Here is a 20,441-nt window from a genome sequence, read left to right as displayed (position 1 = left end):
AATATGACCCTTCCAATTAGTCGGGAAAGACTTTGTTAGGAGTGGGTACGACAATAGACCAACGGGGCGGTGATCGAACCACCACTCCTCGGTGATGAGTCCGACCGCTCTTACCGTTGAGCTATTGAGGCTACAAAAGATGCTTGAAGGCATTAAATATCAGCTTTCATCTTCACACAATAATTAAAAAAAGAGTCATTTGTGAGAGACACTCTGCAATGTCCTTTTAAATAAATAGCGACTCTAGCAAAGACACAACAAAGTGCAGTTTGGGTCGCACAGGTTGATAAAGTCGACTCAGTTAGACTAGGCACTTATAAAAAAAATACGGGTAAGTATGTATTTTGAAATTATTTTATTGTACATAATTTACTACAATAATAATATGCATTACTGTATATCGTAACATAAATAAGTAAATATAATGGTGAACATTATTAGTTTCACAAAATATTGGACCGACAGATTTGTGAAGTCAAGTTTAGTACACAAAGAAATATATGCAGTGGGACAAAACGAAATTATTTACATGGCCTTCGATAAATTGTTTAATTAAGAATGATATTCTTATAAATACGACTAAAATAAAATGATAAATACTTTGACAATTAATCTTAATATTATACAAATTGTTTCACACTTTGTTTTTTCACTATACTAAACATAGTATTATTTTTAGCTGACTTGTAATTAAATAATATATCAGCGTAGTTGCCAGATGTGGGTATTTTTAAAGTAATATTTTTTTTATAATGGCAATGACGTCAAACTTCTCCTATCTACATACAAATTACAAATCCCATGTAAACCGCATCTCAAAATCTTAAGTCTTTCCATCTTTTACATAAGCTAACCCTAACGATAATATACAACATTCACATATTATTTTAGTTAAAATTTTTATTTCATTGTATTTTTTTTTTATAATTTTTTTTTACAACAAAGCGTATTAAAATAAACGAGGAATGCAAGTCAAGCAACTCTAGCGCCATTTTTCTTTCCAATATTTATAAAAATAACTACTTACATTAAAATTCCAAAGCAATTTAGGTAATTTAATAATAATTTATATACTCGTACAATACATAAACACATTGTATACTTAATGTAATATAACTTTGTAGCAGGACCAATATAAATGATAAAATAATCTCATTACATAAAATTCACATACAATTATGCATCACAACTACATTTGAAAAATATTAATTATATTATAACAAAATATATTAATATTATGAATTTTTTTTTGTAAAAAAAAAAGAAAAAAGAATCAACCATATAAAAACTCATCTATTTATATATTTATTTATTTATTTTATAATGAAAAAAACACATTTTAAGTTGATTCTTAATAATATATATTTGAGCCATATGAACCGAACAAGTTTTAAAAGGTTAAGTGACTTTAACTGACCATAGCAACATACAACCTACAATATAAATCTCGTGAAGAGATAAGACAGTCGACCAATGGCAGCAGAAATGTCTGGTCGCGGGTTGCATGTTAGGCCTAACAAGAAAAACGATCAGATTAAAATAATTTACATTAATATAATATGAATTCAGTGTAATTACCTATCAAATGATGGAAATCTTCAGCAAAGCATCTACTACATTAATGTAAAAATTTTGAGGTAGATTTTCATTCAACCAATCCATTAATAAATTTTGATTTAGATTATATTATAAATGATAAATTAATTATGATTTTTTTAAATATTTTTTAGCTACCAAGGACTCCGGTCCAATGTAAATTATACAGCTTACACAGAACATCTGTATCCATAGTTGGTTTGGAACGGAATATACATTTTATAGTGAGCAAGACATATTTACGATTTAAATAAAAAAAAAACGACACTCACTATAAGCTTTTTAGATCATAATCAGACATATCAGTAGAATACAGATGTAAGTGTATAGTCAAAAATCTAGGTGAACTTGCATGCATCAGAAAATTAAATGCTAAAATACAAAATGTTAGAAAAATACTATAGCCTCTTTTTTTGTGATAAAGCATCTTTTTTTTTAAATTTTTACGTACGAAGCTCATAATCGGCGTGTTCAAAAATTATGGGATTCGATTAAACGCTTATATCTCTATGCATCACTAAAACTAAATTCGCAATCTTAAATGTCGATAATTTTTTAATAACATTCAATATTTCAAAAGTCAATACATTTAATTAGCATAGCTTGATTAGATTAGGACCAGAGACACTTAAGCCGTTTTCGAATACAACGCAATGAGTTTAAATATAATTAGTAGTCGTGAGAGGAAAGGAAATTTATAATTTCGTATGAGATTACACGATTAGGTCGGTATAAAGTATACGAGGACGAACAAATCAAGTAATATACAAGTCGAATTGCCATCAAAGTTCGCGACACTCTCGGTCGGTCTATCTAAAGAAACGAGTGTGTCACAAGAGTTAGTCGCTACGCAACAACTCCTTCCCATCTCGTACCAGGATCAGAACGACCGCTTAGTCACGCCAGATCTATACCTAAGACAATGAGGAAGTCAATGAACAGGATGACTAGACTGGAGTCGAATTCGTGTCGAGTCTAACGCGCAAGCCTTCGCGCTCCCTCTGCACGTCGGCCAGCTCGGCGCACAGAGCGCGACACACGCGGTGCAACACCGCGTTCTGCTCCTGAAGGGACTTGACGTCCGGATCCGCCTCGCAGGAGGACTCCCGCGACGGTTTACGGTAAACCTCGAACGCTCCGTGCATTTTGGGCGCGTCCTCCCTGTTGTACCCAAAGCCTTCGCCCTCGTACTCGCGCGGCGCGAACGCGTCCGGCGGAAACGCCGGCTCGCCTTCGCTGCGCTGGTTGACGAGACGGCGCGCGGGCGGCGACGTCGCGGAGGGAGACATCCTCGGGGGCGGCTGCGGCGGCGGAGCCGGGGCGCCTTTGAAACGATTCAGATCTAGGGAACTCGAGCGCGTGTGGTTGCGCAGCGGTCGCGGCGGCGGCGGCGGAGGAGGGTCCTTCTTCGGCGCGTACTGTAAAGACTGCGGACCCTCTTCCGCGTGAACGGACGACTCCCTCGCCGGCGGCGGGGGCAACACTCCCGCGTTCTTCACCGGCTTCTTCGGCTGCGGGCGTTGAATCGATTTGATCTCCGGCGCGCCATTCGGAGGCTGGTCGGGCGGCGGCTGCGAGTTCAGCCGTTTAGGACTCGCGAGTTCGAACGCGTGCGCGAAGTCGTCTCTGCGCGGCGAAGTGCTCGACCGCAGTTCGCCGTCGTGCGGAATCGTGTTCGCGTCGGGCGTGACTCTCAGCGCCACCGGATGAAATATCTTGGGATCCCTCTCGAGGGCGGACTTGTGGAAGTCGAAGTTCACAGGCTTCGGCCCCGGACTCGAGACGCTCGACGTGGGCGAGTCTACGAATTTCGTCCACTCTTTGTTGTTGATTTGCGGCTCGGGTTTAGGCGGGGACAGGGAAGGTTGGCGCTCCTCGGACTTTTTGACGGGTTTGCTTTCGTACGGGTCGTTGACTTCGGGTTTGGGCGCGAAGTTGAAGTCCGCCGAGGTGCCCGAGCCGAACATGTCGGAGCCGAGGTCGACGAGGTCGGTGGTGACGGCCTGCTGGGAGAAGTGCGAGTCGACGCGCGGCACGAGGCAGGCGGGCAGCGCGTCGGGCACAGGGATGCCGTTCCGCCTCAGGACGATCAGGTGCATGGCTATACTGAACTCCTCGAGTGTTAACATACCGTCTTTGGTGATGTCGGAGAGTTGCCAAATTTTCCGTAGGTCGGGGACCGACAAGCGCGACTTTTCGAAAAATAACCTGAAAGCAATAAGAACAAAAATTGTAAACATTATCATAAACGAGAGATCATTTAATTACCGTTCTAGTAATTCATATTAAATTAACACTGTCAGCCAAAATCAACAAGAGATAGATAGAGAGAAGCATCTCGTTAAAACTCATTTTGTTTTGTTTTGAAATTAGTATTTTGTAGTTTAAGTCTCGGTTTTGCTGTCTCAGTTTGCATTAGGCGAGATAAAACAGTCTTCCAGCAACGAGTGGCGGTCAGGTGACAGTTCTTCCTCTATATTCCTCTATACAGAATCAGAAACGTCCGGTACAAGGCTCACCTGGCAGTCTGCCCGGACAGCAGGCCGTGCTCGGGCCGCAGCTGCGCGAACTGCGCCGCGTAATGCCGCGCTTGCACCTCGGTGATCGCGAACACCTCCTCGCCGCTGTCGCCATCCTCGCCCTCCTCCTCCGACGAGTGGCGATCAGATGACTCCTCTTCCGTACCTATGGAACAATGCACGGAATCTGATTCACTATCCACCTAGCATTGAAAGGATTCTAAACGAAGGTAAGCAGTTAAGTAGTAACTTAATATAGCTTACCCTGATTAGATCAGAAAGCCAGTAAGATTGGAGGATATGGAAAAAATGTATATGGTAGAACAAGTATCACAAACATTAAGATTAAACAAAAACAAAAGATGTTGAGTCAACCGTTATTGTTTCTATTAGGATATCCTTGACAATCAATCAACAATCCCCTTCTCTGCTCGTATTGTTCCACCTGCTTAATCAAATTTGGTAAGATCCTTCTAGAGCAACCTTGGATACCATTCTAATATAGAACTTGCTGCAGTTCTAGAGAGGCCAAGGTCTTTAAGCAAGTTATAGAGAGATCTTGCTGGTAATCCTCTCACATCTATTTCTATGGCGTACAAACTAATAACATAGCTATTTTTAGTTATTTTTTAAGACACAATATTCATCATCATCAGATGGACCGGACCATCTGTGAATCAACTTCCACAAAAAAACGGTTCTGTACCGTTATCTATAAAAAATCATGTTTTGTTATACAGAAGCCACTGAAATATTTATTTTATTCTTTTTTGACTAAATATTGTGGTTCATGATATGACAGCCTTGTGACAGACAAACGGATGGACAGACAGAGAATTCTTAATAATAGGGTTCTGTTTTACTCGTTGTGTAACAAACCTTCATGAAGAAATGAAAAGGTTACCTAATAGCCTTGTATGCTCCTCAGTAGTGTTTGTGGGCCAGACGCCTCGGCCTGTGATACTGTTCTCCCACGCTGGGTGCACCCTCTCCGCCACACTGTTGGTGGGGGTAGGGCTCTCGCTGGCAGTGCTCCACGGAGATCCAGCTTTTGCTCTTCTCTGTTGATAAAATAAGGATAAATTAACTCATATACCTCTTTAAAAGTTTTAAAGCCTCTATAGCTCTATGTTAAAGACGCCAGACACATCACCGAGCGGATGGTACAATTTGGACTTGGAGTTTTTCACCCAACTATAAGGATTGTTTTTTGCGCGTATCTTGTATGTATGTAATATTCTTTATTAACTCATATCTTAGAAACCGTTGAACGGATTTACGTAATTAAGATTTCGTTAGATCCGTCATAACAACCCAAGTGTTCTTAAATCGGTGAAGTTAAAAAAACCAACACGACGACTGTGAGACGCTATAGACTTGAGGTGTAAATCTTTTGTTTTTCGAACATTGCGATATGGGTATCAAGGGCTCAACCAGAGAATTTCAACATGGTATATCATGGCCATATTACAAAGACCTAAAATTAGAAAAACGTTATTTAATAATCGCTATACAAAATACGCGAGGCGGATAACTAGGTGAGAGGTTAGGCAGTTGGGTTTTTTTAATTTCTATAATAATTACCTTGTTTTAAAGAATGTTAACAGTAACTTTTTTAACAGAATAATTCTTAACTTTCTCCTCCAACCAAGAAGAAGAAGAAAACCATACACATTCAAGCCCTAACTACATAAGAACATGGAGTGCTTTTCATCATGGACATAATCTTACCAAGGCATTAAAAAAAAAAAGATTTTACGAAGCCTCAGGCAATAATTGTAAGATTTTCAATTATAATAATCATTCTATTTAAAAAGAACGAAGAAGCTGTCCTAAAGGAGCTCCTTAAACCTACACTGCATAGTGAAGCCATAGCAGAATGCTAGTTTATATGCAGTGGAGATTTCTCTAAATGCTGCTTAAATATCTTTGGCAGCAAGTTCTATAATAGGATGAGCATTCTAAGCAAAGTAGGATCCTACCAAAACTGGGTGGAGTAGGGAAAATGAGCAATGAAGATGTTTATGTGTCCTGGTTTATAAGTCTCAGGATCTAGAGAGATCTAGATCTAGAGATTCTTTATCTCAAAACTATACAAACAATTAAAAAAATCCTTTCACCATTAAGGCTTCATCTTCACTGAGAGATGAGACAAATATCTTAGCATCCATGGATTCACAGTACAGATGATTGAGCTATATTTTATCCCCATATTCCCACAGGAACAGGAACAATGCAGGTGAAACTGTGGGGCATTTACTAGTCAATATCAGTGGTGGATTTACCAGTAGGCTAAGTAGGCTGGAGCCTAGGGCGGCAGATTTTAGAGGACGGCAAATTTTACTCAAAAAACTTCATCTTCTGCAGAAATAAAGAAGATGTAACGATAATTTTAACATTTTAGTCCTGTATGTCCTGTGAGCCTACTAAAATATTAAAACTTGCAATTTTATTGTCACAATTTAAGGTATTGATTTGATACCTATCGAATTTCGAGTTCAGTAATTCAATAGCCTACTGGCGGTAAATTTGTAAATTCGCCACTTGGCAATATAATTATGTAGGAGGTTTACTTTTTTAGCACACAATGGACTCGCCACCAGCATAGGAAATCCATAGAATGATAGAATATTTGTCTCTGGCTAAAAAGTCTCATAGTAAAGTAGTACAATTTCAATTCAAATATTGAAATCATGGTTCTTAATCAATAACTCACTAGTGCATGTTGTTTTTATAGCAATTTTGGTGTCTTATCAAATTCCAATTAACTGTGCCAAGAGCAAATTAAAACACTGATAACATACATAAGAAGTATTCAGTAGAATAACAAATATTGAATGTGAGTTTTAGAGTACTGTAGTAAAATAATGAACAATTCTATTTGTATGTTAGGCCAAATTACAAATCAGTTTAATAAATTATTTATAAACACTGAATAGATTGTCTTAAAGTTATACACATAGCACATCTTATCTTTTTTGTTTTTAATAAATAATTAGCAAGCTGCAAGAATTTAAATGTAGGTATTCACAAGGGAGCTAAAGATCTCCAGGAAGATCTTCATACCAGATATCAAGGAACAGTAACTTATTTGAAAGATATTAAAATAATAACAGCTTTTCTCTGCTTGTTGTGTTGTTTTTGGCCAAAAAATGTCTCACTAGCAAAAATTCTTCTGATCAAAATTCACTTGTAAGGTCACCTTATGTTTTGAACATACCTCATATAAGAGATATACATGCAAGAAGTTTAAGAGTATAGCTTTAGTAAATACTAGCAGACGTCGCGCGGATTCACTCGCGTTTATCCCCACAGGAACGGCCAACGGATAAAATATAGCCTATAGCACTAGGGGATATTGTAGCTTCCCAACAGTGAAAGAATTTTTCAAAGTGGTTCAGTAGTTTCAGAGCCTATTCAAAACATACAAACAATCAAATCTTTCCCGTTTATAATATTAGTATAGATATTTATAAACATATTTTAAGTATGTATGTTATTCTTACCCCAATAGACCCTGATCTTTGTGACATAGTTTCAGATTCCATTTCTGAATCTGTGCTCAGAGCTTCAGTGTTGTCATGCGATAGTGTTGGTGGAGCGTCACTATCTGACAAATTTGAGGATACTCGTATTGGCTCATATGCTCCAAGGTTTCCACCAAAATTTCTTTCCCTCTTAGAAATATGTTGTTCTTTAGGAGAATTTGATAACTGAATTAGGTCTGCATTGGCGTCGGAATTGAGAGTCCATTGAAACCTAGGTAGTGGGAGGTCCAAAGGTGTAGACAGAAGTTCAGGCTTCAAAGTCACACTATTTTGATGTGCTGCTATCAATTTTAGGGCTGAGTAAAACTGCTTTCTATTCATATGATTTAAAGATGCACAAGTGTTAGGCGCCACGCTAATATCCATGATCTGTAAGATAATAATTAAGACTATCAACAATCTCTCAACATTAACATTGTTTTTATCAGCACCAAGAACAATATTTACCTGTCGCAATATATCATTTTGTATATTAGATGATCTAAATAACTCTGTCGCCTTTAATATCGGTATTTTGCCGTTGGACTCTTCGTCGCAACATAAAAACAAATCACCGAAATATCTCATTTCGGTCTCTGTCAAACTGAGATCCTCCATTATAACAAAAACCACAATAATTTACTTATAAAACACTATTACAGTTTGTAGTAAAATAGCCAAAAAACACGTATAACCATTATCTGTTAGTGTAAACCATATTCATTGATAAACAGACGGATTTGGAAATCTAACATCACAAAATTTACACGAAGCAAACGAATATGTCATTGACAGCTGCCCGATAACGAGCCGCCATACTTAAATTACAAGTACAGATTAAAAATAATATGGGAGTCACATTATCTTACCTCTATCTTTATTATGGTCATACCTTATTAAATATTAATCTGTGAATATGGTTTTTAAAAAAAAAAGTTAGTGCGAATCTGCGAAATAAATGCCAAAAGGTAAAACCGGCCAAGTGCGTGTCGAGCCACGCGCAGTGTCGGGTTCTGTTTAAGTAGTATCTATAAATCTGTGGGTTCTGTGTCTGTAAAATAAAAGATAATAAAATAATTATAATAAAATAAATATTTTCTTTCTGTAAAGCCTGGCTGTCCAGCGCGGAAATGCAGCCATTATTAGTTAGTTATTAGGATAAGTTCCCTATTGTATTCTTTCTCAATAAAAAAAAAAATAATAAACGCTTCAAATGCGTAAAATGCAATATACAATATCCCTCTCACACTATGGGATAGACAAGAAAATTAATTAATTTTTATTTTTTATCTAAACAAGAAATTCGAACTTTATAGACCGTTAACGACATTTGAATTAACATATTTTGATGAAATTTGCCTATTAACCTATTTCTAGCTAAAAATCACAGAACTAAGATGATCCAGAATGAGTCTTTAAAAGCATCGTGGTAATGCCGATGAAATCCATAAAAATGAACGTCACGCGCATATACAAACTTTTTTTATAATTCGTATTTCAAATTACCAATAAAAAAAATTTGAGAACTATGTTTAAAATATTTAAAACATTTTACTTGAATTATATAGAAAACTAGCGGACCCGGTCAAGCTTCGCTTTGACCTATGTGCAATTCTTCCTTACCCCTACCCTACCCTACCTCTACCCTACCCCTACCCTACCCCTTGACTCTTAAACGTTTGTATGGGAAATAGAAATTTTTTATGGTTTTCCCGGCAATTAATCAAATTTTTCTCACCTTTTAAACCTTCCCTATACCTCCACAAACATTTCAAGACCAAGATAAGATAAATCCGTTCAGCCGTTCTCGAGTTTTAGCGAGACTAACGAACAGCAATTCATTTTTATATACATAGATTACTGATGCGACGCTTCGTGTCGTACTGACACGAGAATGTATTCGTTTTTGAATTTTGTATTTCGAACGGCTACGACACCTTAGTGTTCCGTGCGCTCCATCTTGGTTCCATTATTATTTATATCTTATTTTTTAATGTGTGCTAAAAATTGAAATCACCAAAACATCACCAACCTATTATAATCCTTATAGGTAATGAGTTTAACTTTAGGTCTATTAAACATTGTTCTTATTGTATGCAGAAGGTAGGCTCTTATTAAATCGTTTCTTTGGGCTTTGGGTAGGCCAAGCCAAGGTCTACATCAAAATGTATGTAATATACCAATACAATTGATTTTTTAAAACTGTGTTCAGTGCTGGTAATTGTAACTTGTTCAGCTATTATGAAACTAAAATTTATAAACAAGAAAATTAATTAAATAGATGCCCCTCTGACAGAGAGTTACATATTTGTACCTTTTGCCGTGGAGACCCTTGGGCCATGGAGTCGCAGTGCCAAAAAATTTTTCCGTACTATTTCACCGCGGCTTGTTGCCTCGACTGGTGACAGAAGGGCTGGCTCATTTTTTGCGCAAAGGATCAGCCTGGCTGTCCAGCGCGGAAATGCAGCCAGTATTCTTGCCACCATTCCACGTGGGCATGATTTGTATAATTATTAGGATAAGTTAGCTTAAGTTCCTTATTGTATTCTTTCTCAATAAAAAAAAAATAAAAAAAATTAAATAGATTACAATTTTATTTTAAATTCAGTTTCTTACAACATTGTAAAAGGTGGTACAAAAAAATATTGAAATATGCAATGTTAACTACTCAAATTAAATATCTATTTCATAATATTGATATTACTATGGGAAATAATTAAGTGCACTTAAATACAACTTTAAATTAATTTAATTAAACAATGCATCTTTTACACATGTACACATTAAATAAAATTACACAAGCATAACACTACTATCAAAGTAGTTTTTATAAACATAATATTATAATTTAGAATAATACACAGCTACACTTAAACATAATAATGTCGTTAATCTCGACAGTACAATAATCTTGTTCTACTTTAATCCTTGCTCTGGATGTACTTGATGAGGTCAATGACACGGCTAGAGTAACCATACTCGTTGTCATACCAGCTGATGAGTTTGACAAAGTTGTCATTGAGAGAGATACCAGCAGCAGCATCAAAGATGGAAGAGTGAGTGTCACCAATGAAGTCAGTTGATACAACTTGGTCTTCAGTGTATCCGAGAATTCCCTTGAGAGGGCCATTTGCAGCTTCCTTAACTTTCTGCTTAATAGCATCATAGGTAGCAGGCTTGCCCAAACGAACTGTGAGATCAACTACTGATACATTGGCAACAGGTACACGGAATGCCATTCCAGTCAGTTTACCGTTTAGAGCAGGGATGACCTTGCCTACAGCTTTGGCTGCTCCAGTGGAAGCGGGGATGATGTTCTGTTGGGCACCACGGCCATCGCGCCACAGTTTACCGGAAGGTCCATCTACCGTCTTCTGGGTTGCAGTTGTAGCGTGAACGGTTGTCATGAGACCTTCAATAATTTCAAAGTTGTCGTGGATAACTTTGGCAAGTGGGGCCAAGCAGTTGGTTGTGCAGGAAGCATTGGAAATGACTTTGTAGGATGGGTCATAGGCTTCAAGGTTGACACCGACAACAAACATGGGAGCGTCAGCACTGGGGGCTGAGATGATGACTTTCTTGGCACCACCATCCAAGTGAGCAGATGCCTTATCAATTGTGGTGAAGACACCGGTTGATTCTACAACATATTCAGCTCCAGCCTTGCCCCATGGAATAGCCTTGGGGTCCCTTTCAGAGAATACTGCGATTTTGTTTCCATTGACAATGAGGTTACCATCGCCAGCTTCTACAGTGCCCTTGAAACGGCCGTGTGTGGAGTCATACTTGAAGAGGTACACCATGTAGTCCAGGCCAATAAAGGGGTCATTGATGGCTACGACTTGGGCGCCCTTCTCAAGGGCAGCACGGAGTACCAGGCGACCAATACGGCCAAAACCATTGATACCGATTTTCGACATGTTAGCTGAAACAAGACATATGTTAAAATTAGATATTATTATAACTTTATATCAATGCTGTACATGTTTATAAAAATAATTTTATAAAAAATCTAGTACATAATTATTATAGTTAAATATACTACAAAATACCTAACTTTATGTTTATAAAAACTGATTTAGTAGTTGGCAAATATATGCAGTACCCAATTCAAAGTATTTATTATTATAGATAGTTTTAATTAAGATATCATTTGCAATTTCAAAGGTCAGATTTGGTTCACTTTCAGGTTTTCTAAACATTCACTTCACATTTCTAAAGCGGCACGATATGTGGGTGAATTAATCAATGACATATTGTAAAGGTCAGGAGCAATTTTAACTTTTAGGCATGGAATTCCTTTCAGTGATTTGTAAAAATTTATAATCTTTAATATGTAGCATAAAATAAACGTGTATTTTTAACCTTGAGCGTGTATTAGATCGAAATTTAGTCTACTTTTACATAGAATCCGCCCTATCAATATACCGGTATCCGGAGGTCAAACTAAGGTCATATGATTTTATCTCAAAATTAAATGGAATTTGAGGGTACAAGGTACCTGATCGGCATTAGAACTAACACTTTATATATATTGCCAACAATTTGTATTATTTAATAGTAATTCACAAATCAAAAGAAGTCGGTGGACACGACAGTCGGCACGTAGGTGCCACACGTAGTATATTAAAATATGATGTAATTTAGGTAAAAACAAACTCTACTTGCAAAGATATTTAACAAATTTATGGTAACTTTAACACACTCACGTTAAACAACAACAAATACAATCATTTAAATACATACCGGGATAAGATGAAAGCAAATGGAAATGACACGTCTCTCGCCTACAAGATGGAGAAATGAAATGTCAGCTGAAGGACAAACGAGCTTGAGAATTGAGAATATAGACAGATAGAGACAACTGACAGGTAGTGCAAAGTATAGACATTTTGTCAAAGAATATGAGTCACAGATAGTCAACTTATGATTGGAACACTGTGTTTTTAAAGGGGTGTAATATATTATTTGCAAGGGTGTAATAAGTCTACTGTTAGTGTAGTGTGTGTCCAGAAATACAGCTAGTACTCTTACCACCATTCGACGTGGGCATAGTTTGTACACTTATTAGGATAAGTTAGTTTAAATTTTATTATTATACCAATCAAGTTTTATTATTTCTCAATAAATTTTGAGAAAAATTGTACATCTTCAATTTTCAAGCGACCTTAACCTTTTTAAAATGTATTCTAAGACAAGAATTTAAATAGTTTATTTTGAATCGTTGGCCTAGGTTCTTGGAGAGCACTTTAAGCCGTGGGTTCCGGTCATTATCCATACTAATAATGTAAATGCGAAAGTAAGTCTGTCTGACTGTCTGTCTATCTGTTACCTTTTTACGGCTTAATGGCTGAACCGATCAAGATGAATTTTAGTAAAATGGTAAATGGGACCTTGTAGCAAAACATAGACTACTTTTTGACCCTAAAATAAAAATAAAAAGGGGTGTATTTCACCCTCTTTTAAACTTTTTTAAAGATACGAAAATAAATAAAATATGTAAACACTAGCTGACGCCGCGCGGTTTTACCCGCGTAGTTTTCGCTCCCGTAGGAATTCGGGAATACATTATAGCCTATAGCCTTCCTCGATAAATGGGCTATCTAACATTGAAATGATTTTTCATATCGGACCAGTAGATTCTGAGATTAGCGCGTTCAATCAAACAAACAAACTCTTCAGCTTTTTATTATTAGTATAGATAGAACTTTCTGGTCTTGAAATATTCTATGATTTTTTTTTTTTATCTACAGACATATTGAATTACAATACAAAAGGATTTTTTTATAGAATTAGAGTATAATATGCTATTGTAATTATTTTCATCTAAATATTTTTTATTTACTTCTTATTTTTATAATAAATAAAATTACAATTTCACTTTAACCTGAAGTTTTGGAATTATTTATAAATAAACTGAAGTTGGAATTTTGTCTATGGATGGTTCGACTGAATGCGCGCGAGATTACACAATATTTAAATTGACGTTGCGACGAAAATTTATAACAAACAAAATGTATTAACAAATTATAGTATGATTTTCTTTTTGTTGTTAAGAATGGTAGCCAGAGTCGGTATAAATGGATTTGGTCGTATAGGCAGAGTGATATTTCGAACTTGTATGCAAAGTAAAGAATTAGAAGTAAGTTTTTACTTATGCTTTTTAATTTTTTAATATGTAGAACCAATGTAAAACACTATACAGTATTATGAATAGGTAGTAATGATTTTTTTTTTCAAATTTATCAGGTTATAGCAATAAATGATCCTGCAATAGATGTCGAGTACATATGCTATTTAATTAAATTTGACTCAACGCACGGAAAATTCAAAAGTGCGGTCACGTTTTCAGCTGACGAAATCTCTATAGACGGTATCTTCTTTGTACCTTTTTAAGTAAAACAAGCAGTAGGTAGGTACGTAGTTTAGGTAGTTTTTACATTATTTAAAACTACATTACGTAGTACCTAGTTTTAAAAAGTTAGGTCCACTTGGACTTACGATCTTACACATGTAGGTACTTATTTGACGATCACCGTGGCGCAGTGGTACGCGCGGTGGATTTACAAGACGGAGGTTCTGGGTTCGATCCCCGGCTGGATCGATTGAGGTTTATACTTATTATTTAACTGGTACAGGTCGGGCTAGTGGGAGGCTTCGGCCGTGGCAGTTACTACCCTACCGACAAAGACGTACCGCCGCCATTTAGCGTTCCGGTACGATGTCGTGTAGAAACCGAAAGGGGTGTGGATTTTCATCCTCCTCCTAACAAGTTAGTCTGCTCCCATCTTAGATTGCATAATCACTTAACATCAGGTGATATTGTAGTCAAGGGCTAACTTATAAAGAATACAAAAAAGGTAAATACATATATGAAAAAATACTCGGATGTTTGGAATCTTATTAAGTTGAATATTTTATATTTCGAGCCAGGACTTGAACCCAGGATTTCTCTACTATAACTCTATACAATATATATAACTCTAACTTACCATCATCACCATCATCATCATCATCATCATTAACAGCCGATAGACGTCCACTGCTGGACATAGGCCTCTTGCATGGACTTCCAAACAAAACGGTCCCGAGCCGCGAGCATCCAGCGGTTCCCTGCCACCCGCTTGATGTCTTCGGTCCACCTAGCTATTTACCATACTTACTTATTCTATTTTACTTGTAGATAAAACAATTAAGGTTTTCAGCGAGAAGTTTCCCTCAAAAATTCCATGGCACTCCGTAAACGTGCAATACGTGGTCGAAGCTTCTGGAATGTTCACTAGTCTAGAAAAGGCTTCGGTACTTATGATTTTCTTTCATTTGATCTTTCTTCTACGTGTAAAGATAAGATATAAGTGGTAAGATTCGGTCGTTTGTGTGCATCGACTAGGTTTTGAAACTACTGGACCGATTTGAAAAATTCTTTCACCATTAGAATCCTCCACTGTCCCTGACCTATGAGCAGGTCTCTGCTAGTGTAAGTGAATCAGTAGATACGGCATTAGGCTGTATTATATGCTTTAGGCCCAGAAACGCAGTTTAACTATAGGTATACCTTAATATTGAACTATAGATTTTCATACTGGGTCAACAGCTGGATGTGTTTTCTTTCAACTGTCTTTCCTTTTAGAAAATAGGCCCAATGCGGATTGGCAGACTTCACACACGCAGAGAATAAGAAATTTCTCTGTTAAGCAGGTTTCCTCATGATGTTTTTCCTTCACCGTTTGAGACACGTCATATTTATCTAATTTCTTAAAATGCACACTATGAAAAGTTCGAGGTGCATTTCCCGGACCGGATTCGAACCCACATCCTCCATAATCGGAGGCAGAGGTCATATCTACTGGGCTATCACAGCTCTAGAAAATAGTTACAGTCATATAATTTATTATCTAGTTTATAAGATCTTTGACAGCATAGTGTTGGTCGACCAGGTGGATTGACGACATCAAGCGAGTCGCAGGTATTCGTTGGATGCAGGCGGCTCAGTATCGTGATGTTTGGAAGTCCCTACAAAAGGCCTATGTCCTGCAGTGAACATCCATCGACTCATATGCTTTGAATTTTCAGTGTCACCTTACAAGTCAGTCTATCAAAAGGGTATTAGTGACAGCACCGACACTTGATATCCCCATGCTTATTTTAGGAGTAAATGAAGAACAAATTAATGCGGGTAAGTCATAATCTTGCGACAATCAATACTTACTAATCTAAATAATTGTAGAGTAAATATTTTTTCGTTCGTTTGTTTGTCGTGAATAGTCTCCGAAACTACTGCACCGATTTAAACCATATTCAGACTACTTTATCGATAGACATTTTATACTAAATGTTACCTGTCTACAAAATCATCGCAAAAAAAAAGTGATCCAAATTTACCGACAAAGACGTACCGCCAAACGATTTCATCCTACTCGTAACAAGTTAGCCCGCTTCCATCTTAGATTGCATCATCATTCATCATATTACTGATAGTAAGTAACGACCTCTATAGGCCTTCTGTAAAGTGTATTAAACTTTACAATCACTGTTTATAAATCTAAAATTTATATAACATAAGTTATCTTTACCGATGTTATTAAAACAATTACCTACATATAAGTAAAGCACAACATAAATTATCCAAAAATGTTTACATTATTCAGAGATTATTTGGAAGATATTCTTTTTATTTGATGTTTGCAATTTGGCATTGAAATTACGTTATCTAAAATATGTAAGAGGGCGGGTACTTAGGTAATCAGTTTTAATATTAACAGTCAAGTTATTTTTAGGTTCTTGCCTACTTACTCTTCGTTTATCGTATCAAAATGGACTCATTATTTTTATTTAAACTACGTATCGTATACCTAACATAATACAATACATATACCTAATGTAAAATAATCGAATATTATTTATGTGAAAGAGATTTTGTTTGTTAAATTTTCACGCCGCAGGTAAATACCATATTTCATGAAACTATGTTTGGATAAATTTTATATTTCACTAGCTGACGCCGCGCGTTTACACCCGCGTGGTTCCCGTTTCCATAGGAATGTGGGGATAATATATAGCCTATAGCCTTCCTCGATAAATGGGCTATCTAACACTGAAAGAATTTTTCAAATCGGACCAGTAGTTCTTGAGATTAGCGCGTTCAATCAAACAAACAAACAAACTCTTCAGCTTTAGTATAGATAAAAGATACAAGACAAGACAAAGGTTCAAATACAGTGAGATGTATTATTTAAAATAAATTAAATTAATTTAACATTTGAAACATTAGTTAGTTATAAAAATTCAGTCATATTCAGGCTATATTGTTGTCTATATCGATATCAATATATCTAATACCAGAATCGATATTTATTATTTAAATACGTTTATTTTGCATTTTATTTTTGTAGAACATAAAGTGATATCCTGTGCATCAAGTACTTTATATTGTTTGGCGCCTATAGTGAAAATATTGGAGGACAACTATGGCGTATCGGAAGGCTTCATTACCAGCATTCACGCCATGACGCCATCTTTGAAACCTTTGGACGGATTGTGTATAAAGGGAAAGGTAAAATCGACTATAGAGTAGGATCCTTGACAGTTGATTGGTCTAATAGCTAATATGACACAAAAGTTCGAGGATGGATCTGAACAAAGTCATACAGGTTCTACGTCCTTTTTTTATTAACCGACTTCAAAAAGGAGGAGGTTCTCAATTCGGTCGGTATTTTCCGGTGTCTTAATTTAAGCCATTTCTGACAGGACCACATGAAACAACACTGTCTGCAAAATCTAAATCTATAAGATATTCTCACATGGCTTGAATTAATACATCACCGGCTTAGCACCGCCTTCATACTGATCAGCAGGTAGAACATATTATGATGTTATTTTTCACTTTTTAGTTTAGTGGGTACGTTTTTAGGTTTTGAAGTCGGTTGTATTTTTTTTATTATTATTTATTTATTCATTACAAATTAGCCCTGATGACTACAATCTCACCTGATGGTAAGCGATGATGCAATTTAAGATAATTTGTTAGGAGGAGGATGAAAATGTGGATTTTCATCCTCCTCCTAACTCCTTTTCGGTTCCTACACGACATCATACCGTAACGCTAAAACGCTTGGCGGTACGTCTTTGCCGGTAGGGTGGTCCGGCCGAAGCCTCCCACTAGCCAGCTGGACCAATTAAGAAAACCTCAATCGACCCAACCAGAGATCGAACCCAGGACCTCCGTCTTGTAAATCCACCGTGCAAACCACTGCGCCACGTAGGCCGTCAAAATTATTGACTTCTGAAAGTGCCTACCTACCAAGAAAAAAATGGCACGTATCTTTAGATCCATACATATGGTTCAGAGAATTTTTTTACAGCCCGGCACTCGCCCAATAATGCATGAAGCTTGACTTCATTTAGGTATTTAGTATAGTAAATTAATAGATAAATTACCTATATTTTTATTTAATATTTTTTTTTGTTTATTCATAGGATATCTTCAGTGGCGTGCACTTCATAGATGCATAAATACATAATAAATAAATATTTTTTGCGTATAGTGCCTACCCTAGTTAAAAACCTTGTGCACGCCATTAGATATCTTGTTAATTTAGCGTTACCATGTATTCTTACAGCACTGGCGCGACCACAGAAGCATTCACCAGAACATAATCCCAGCAGCCACGAGTGCTTGCAAGGCCTTGCAGATAATAATACCCTCAGTGAAGGACAAGTTAGCGGGGCTGGCGTTCAGAGTTCCCATCGTCAATGTATCAGTCTTAGATATCACTGTAAGGTGAGTCAATCTATTCCGGGAAGTCTGTGGTAGAAGTCAGATGGACAGACAGACAGACCTGGGTGGTGGACTAAGGCCAACCCTTTCATTCTTAGAGGAGATTCGGGTTCAACAGTGAAGCGAAATATGGGTTGATAATGTAATAAACATTTTTTAGGTTAACAAAAAATACGACCATACAAGATATAATAAAATGTGTAGAAGCGGAAAGTAAATCAACTATGAAGAATATAATAAAAACATCGAAAGACCAACAGGTGTCTTCCGATTTTATGGGCGAAGAAAACTCATGCATTTTAGACATTAATTCAAGTTTACAATTAAACCCAAATTTCTTCAAACTGATCTGCTGGTATGAGAACGAATATTCATATGCGTGTCGAGTAGTCGGTTCGATAATATATTCCGAGGAAACTTATAAAAAGTCAGTGAAAAACACACTGGTAAATTTAAATTACAAAAGCATATCAAACCAGTCAGTCCTGAAAAGACCAACGCCTAGCTTCAAAAGAGTATATGAAATATGTAACTGCTGTACACAAAAGAACCCAAAAATATTGAATACAATTCAAAAATCTGGTCTGCAAACTACTGTACTGTCCCAACAACAAACATATAATAAACATCGGGCTTCGCCACTTCGAACCTTGAGATCTGATCCATTAGCTTTAAAAGACAATGGAATTTTCAAAGTATGGAATGATGAAAAACAAATATCAAAGCCTGTGATTAAAGAAAATAGAAATTCGTTCTTCGAAAACTGTGAGACATCAGGGCCAGCGTATATACAAAACAACAATTACGTAAATAATAAAGAGAGATTAGAGGAAGTAAAGAAAGAATTCTCCAAAATGGTGGAAATAACTGAGACCTTATTAAAAAAATCTAGCCAAAGTAGTCGTGAGATAAATATTTTAGAAGGGAAAATTGAAAAAGAAGAAGACATGAAAGATACGGAAAAAATATTTGCAAAAACACTGGTAATATCACCTACAGTCAGCAAAAGATTTCCTACGAATGGAGTTTTCCAAACCGATATTAGTACAATTTATAAAAATGTATTTAAAACTCAAATAAAAGAAAACTGCAACATTTTATTGGATATTAATACTACTGAATTGAATACAACTTCAAACGCAGACTATAAAAAAATAAATAATCAATTAAAAAGAACATGTAATGCTATAGCTCCTGTTAATTTAGTAACTCATCGCCAGTTACACAATTTAGATTACGACTGCAATAACGAAAAAGTATGCGATGATATGGCCACTCAACAAAATTTTAGATTTAATTTAGAAAATTGTTCCTGTGTTACTAAAGAAAATAATATAAGAACTGACTCTTCGTTTAACAAATCTGATCTGGGAAATTTTAATCTTTGCAAGAAGCTGTGTAAACATGATTTTCAGAAAGATCTAAAGAACTTAAATCGTGCACAAAATTGTTTAGATATTGTATTAAAGAATAACAGTAAGCATTGTTTTGAAATAACAGATAAGAGTGATATAAATAGGGCAGAATTAATTGACTCCGCCCACGAAAACAATAACTTTTCTAACAGGAATGTAATACGAAAGACAATAATACAGCAAATATTAAAAATGTTGACCGAACAGTCAATGGAAGAGACAACTCGTAGTCCAAGTCTCGTAGAGACTTCCACAACAATAAGTGCCAGGAATATTAATAAAGGTTTAGATATATATGATAAAATAGACAGTGCAAGTGCTACGGACTCTGAAAACTCATTCCAAATCAATGAAAAGACTTCTGAAGTCATTGATCTGACAGATCTGACCAGTTCTGTGGAAGATTTGGAACGTCTGGACAAGATATGCAGAATCATCGAGATATCCGATGAAATGTCCGATAAATTATTTTCAGCATTGAACAATAAAAACAATAATACAAGACAGACAAAGTGGTCTTTTAAAGATTTGTGTGAAAGGTTAAAATTAGATGATTTTTGCAACAATGTGTTTGGACGACCAAATTGCTACAGTGAATAAACACGAA

At 36.4% G+C, this 20,441-nt stretch overlaps 3 protein-coding genes across 4 annotated transcripts; 1 reads left to right on the top strand and 2 right to left on the bottom strand.

Moving 5' to 3' along the window:
- Window positions 1-336: 336 nt before the first annotated feature.
- On the bottom strand, window positions 337-8,461 carry LOC112045329 (ralBP1-associated Eps domain-containing protein 1). 2 transcript variants are annotated; one of them, XM_024081476.2, is made up of 5 exons: window positions 8,111-8,461; window positions 7,622-8,032; window positions 5,020-5,176; window positions 4,116-4,281; window positions 337-3,804 (listed from the first exon to the last, which is right to left on the bottom strand). In XM_024081476.2, the coding sequence occupies exons 1-5, from the start codon at window positions 8,258-8,260 to the stop codon at window positions 2,544-2,546; spliced, it is 2,145 nt and encodes a 714-aa protein (XP_023937244.1). In that variant the 5' UTR covers window positions 8,261-8,461; the 3' UTR covers window positions 337-2,543. The 2 variants fall into 2 exon arrangements, with proteins under 2 accessions (XP_023937244.1, XP_023937245.1); XM_024081477.2 differs by having other exon boundaries at window positions 7,622-8,052; window positions 8,111-8,233.
- Window positions 8,462-10,373: 1,912 nt separating this feature from the next.
- On the bottom strand, window positions 10,374-12,547 carry LOC112045331 (glyceraldehyde-3-phosphate dehydrogenase 2). The gene is made up of 2 exons (XM_024081479.2): window positions 12,389-12,547; window positions 10,374-11,567 (listed from the first exon to the last, which is right to left on the bottom strand). Exon 2 carries the CDS (start codon window positions 11,560-11,562, stop codon window positions 10,564-10,566), a length of 999 nt encoding a protein of 332 aa, XP_023937247.1. The 5' UTR covers window positions 11,563-11,567; window positions 12,389-12,547; the 3' UTR covers window positions 10,374-10,563.
- Window positions 12,548-12,886: 339 nt separating this feature from the next.
- LOC112045328 (uncharacterized) lies at window positions 12,887-20,434 on the top strand. The gene is made up of 7 exons (XM_024081474.2): window positions 12,887-13,784; window positions 13,892-14,015; window positions 14,826-14,941; window positions 15,716-15,818; window positions 17,035-17,195; window positions 18,262-18,422; window positions 18,580-20,434. Exons 1-7 carry the CDS (start codon window positions 13,677-13,679, stop codon window positions 20,432-20,434), a joined length of 2,628 nt encoding a protein of 875 aa, XP_023937242.1. The 5' UTR covers window positions 12,887-13,676.
- The last annotated feature ends 7 nt before the right edge of the window (window positions 20,435-20,441 follow it).

Source organism: Bicyclus anynana, chromosome 19, assembly GCF_947172395.1.
Source record: "Bicyclus anynana chromosome 19, ilBicAnyn1.1, whole genome shotgun sequence".
NCBI lineage: Eukaryota > Metazoa > Arthropoda > Insecta > Lepidoptera > Nymphalidae > Bicyclus > Bicyclus anynana.
Note: the sequence above shows the minus strand (reverse complement) of the source record. Positions and strands in the feature narration are given on the sequence as shown.

Bases quoted from the DNA above. Each gene is read 5' to 3' on its own strand.
- LOC112045328 (XM_024081474.2), top strand. From the start codon at position 13,677: ATGATTTTCTTTTTGTTGTTAAGAATGGTAGCCAGAGTCGGTATAAAT. The intron at 15,819-17,034 runs GTAAGTCATAAT...TTATTTTTGTAG, and splicing joins TGAAGAACAAATTAATGCGG to AACATAAAGTGATATCCTGT. The intron at 18,423-18,579 runs GTGAGTCAATCT...AACATTTTTTAG, and splicing joins GTCTTAGATATCACTGTAAG to GTTAACAAAAAATACGACCA.
- LOC112045331 (XM_024081479.2), bottom strand. From the start codon at position 11,562: ATGTCGAAAATCGGTATCAATGGTTTTGGCCGTATTGGTCGCCTGGTA.
- LOC112045329 (XM_024081476.2), bottom strand. From the start codon at position 8,260: ATGGAGGATCTCAGTTTGACAGAGACCGAAATGAGATATTTCGGTGAT. The intron at 5,177-7,621 runs GTAAGAATAACA...TTTTATCAACAG, and splicing joins AAAGATCAGGGTCTATTGGG to AGAAGAGCAAAAGCTGGATC. The intron at 4,282-5,019 runs GTAACCTTTTCA...ATTGTTCCATAG, and splicing joins GGAGCATACAAGGCTATTAG to GTACGGAAGAGGAGTCATCT.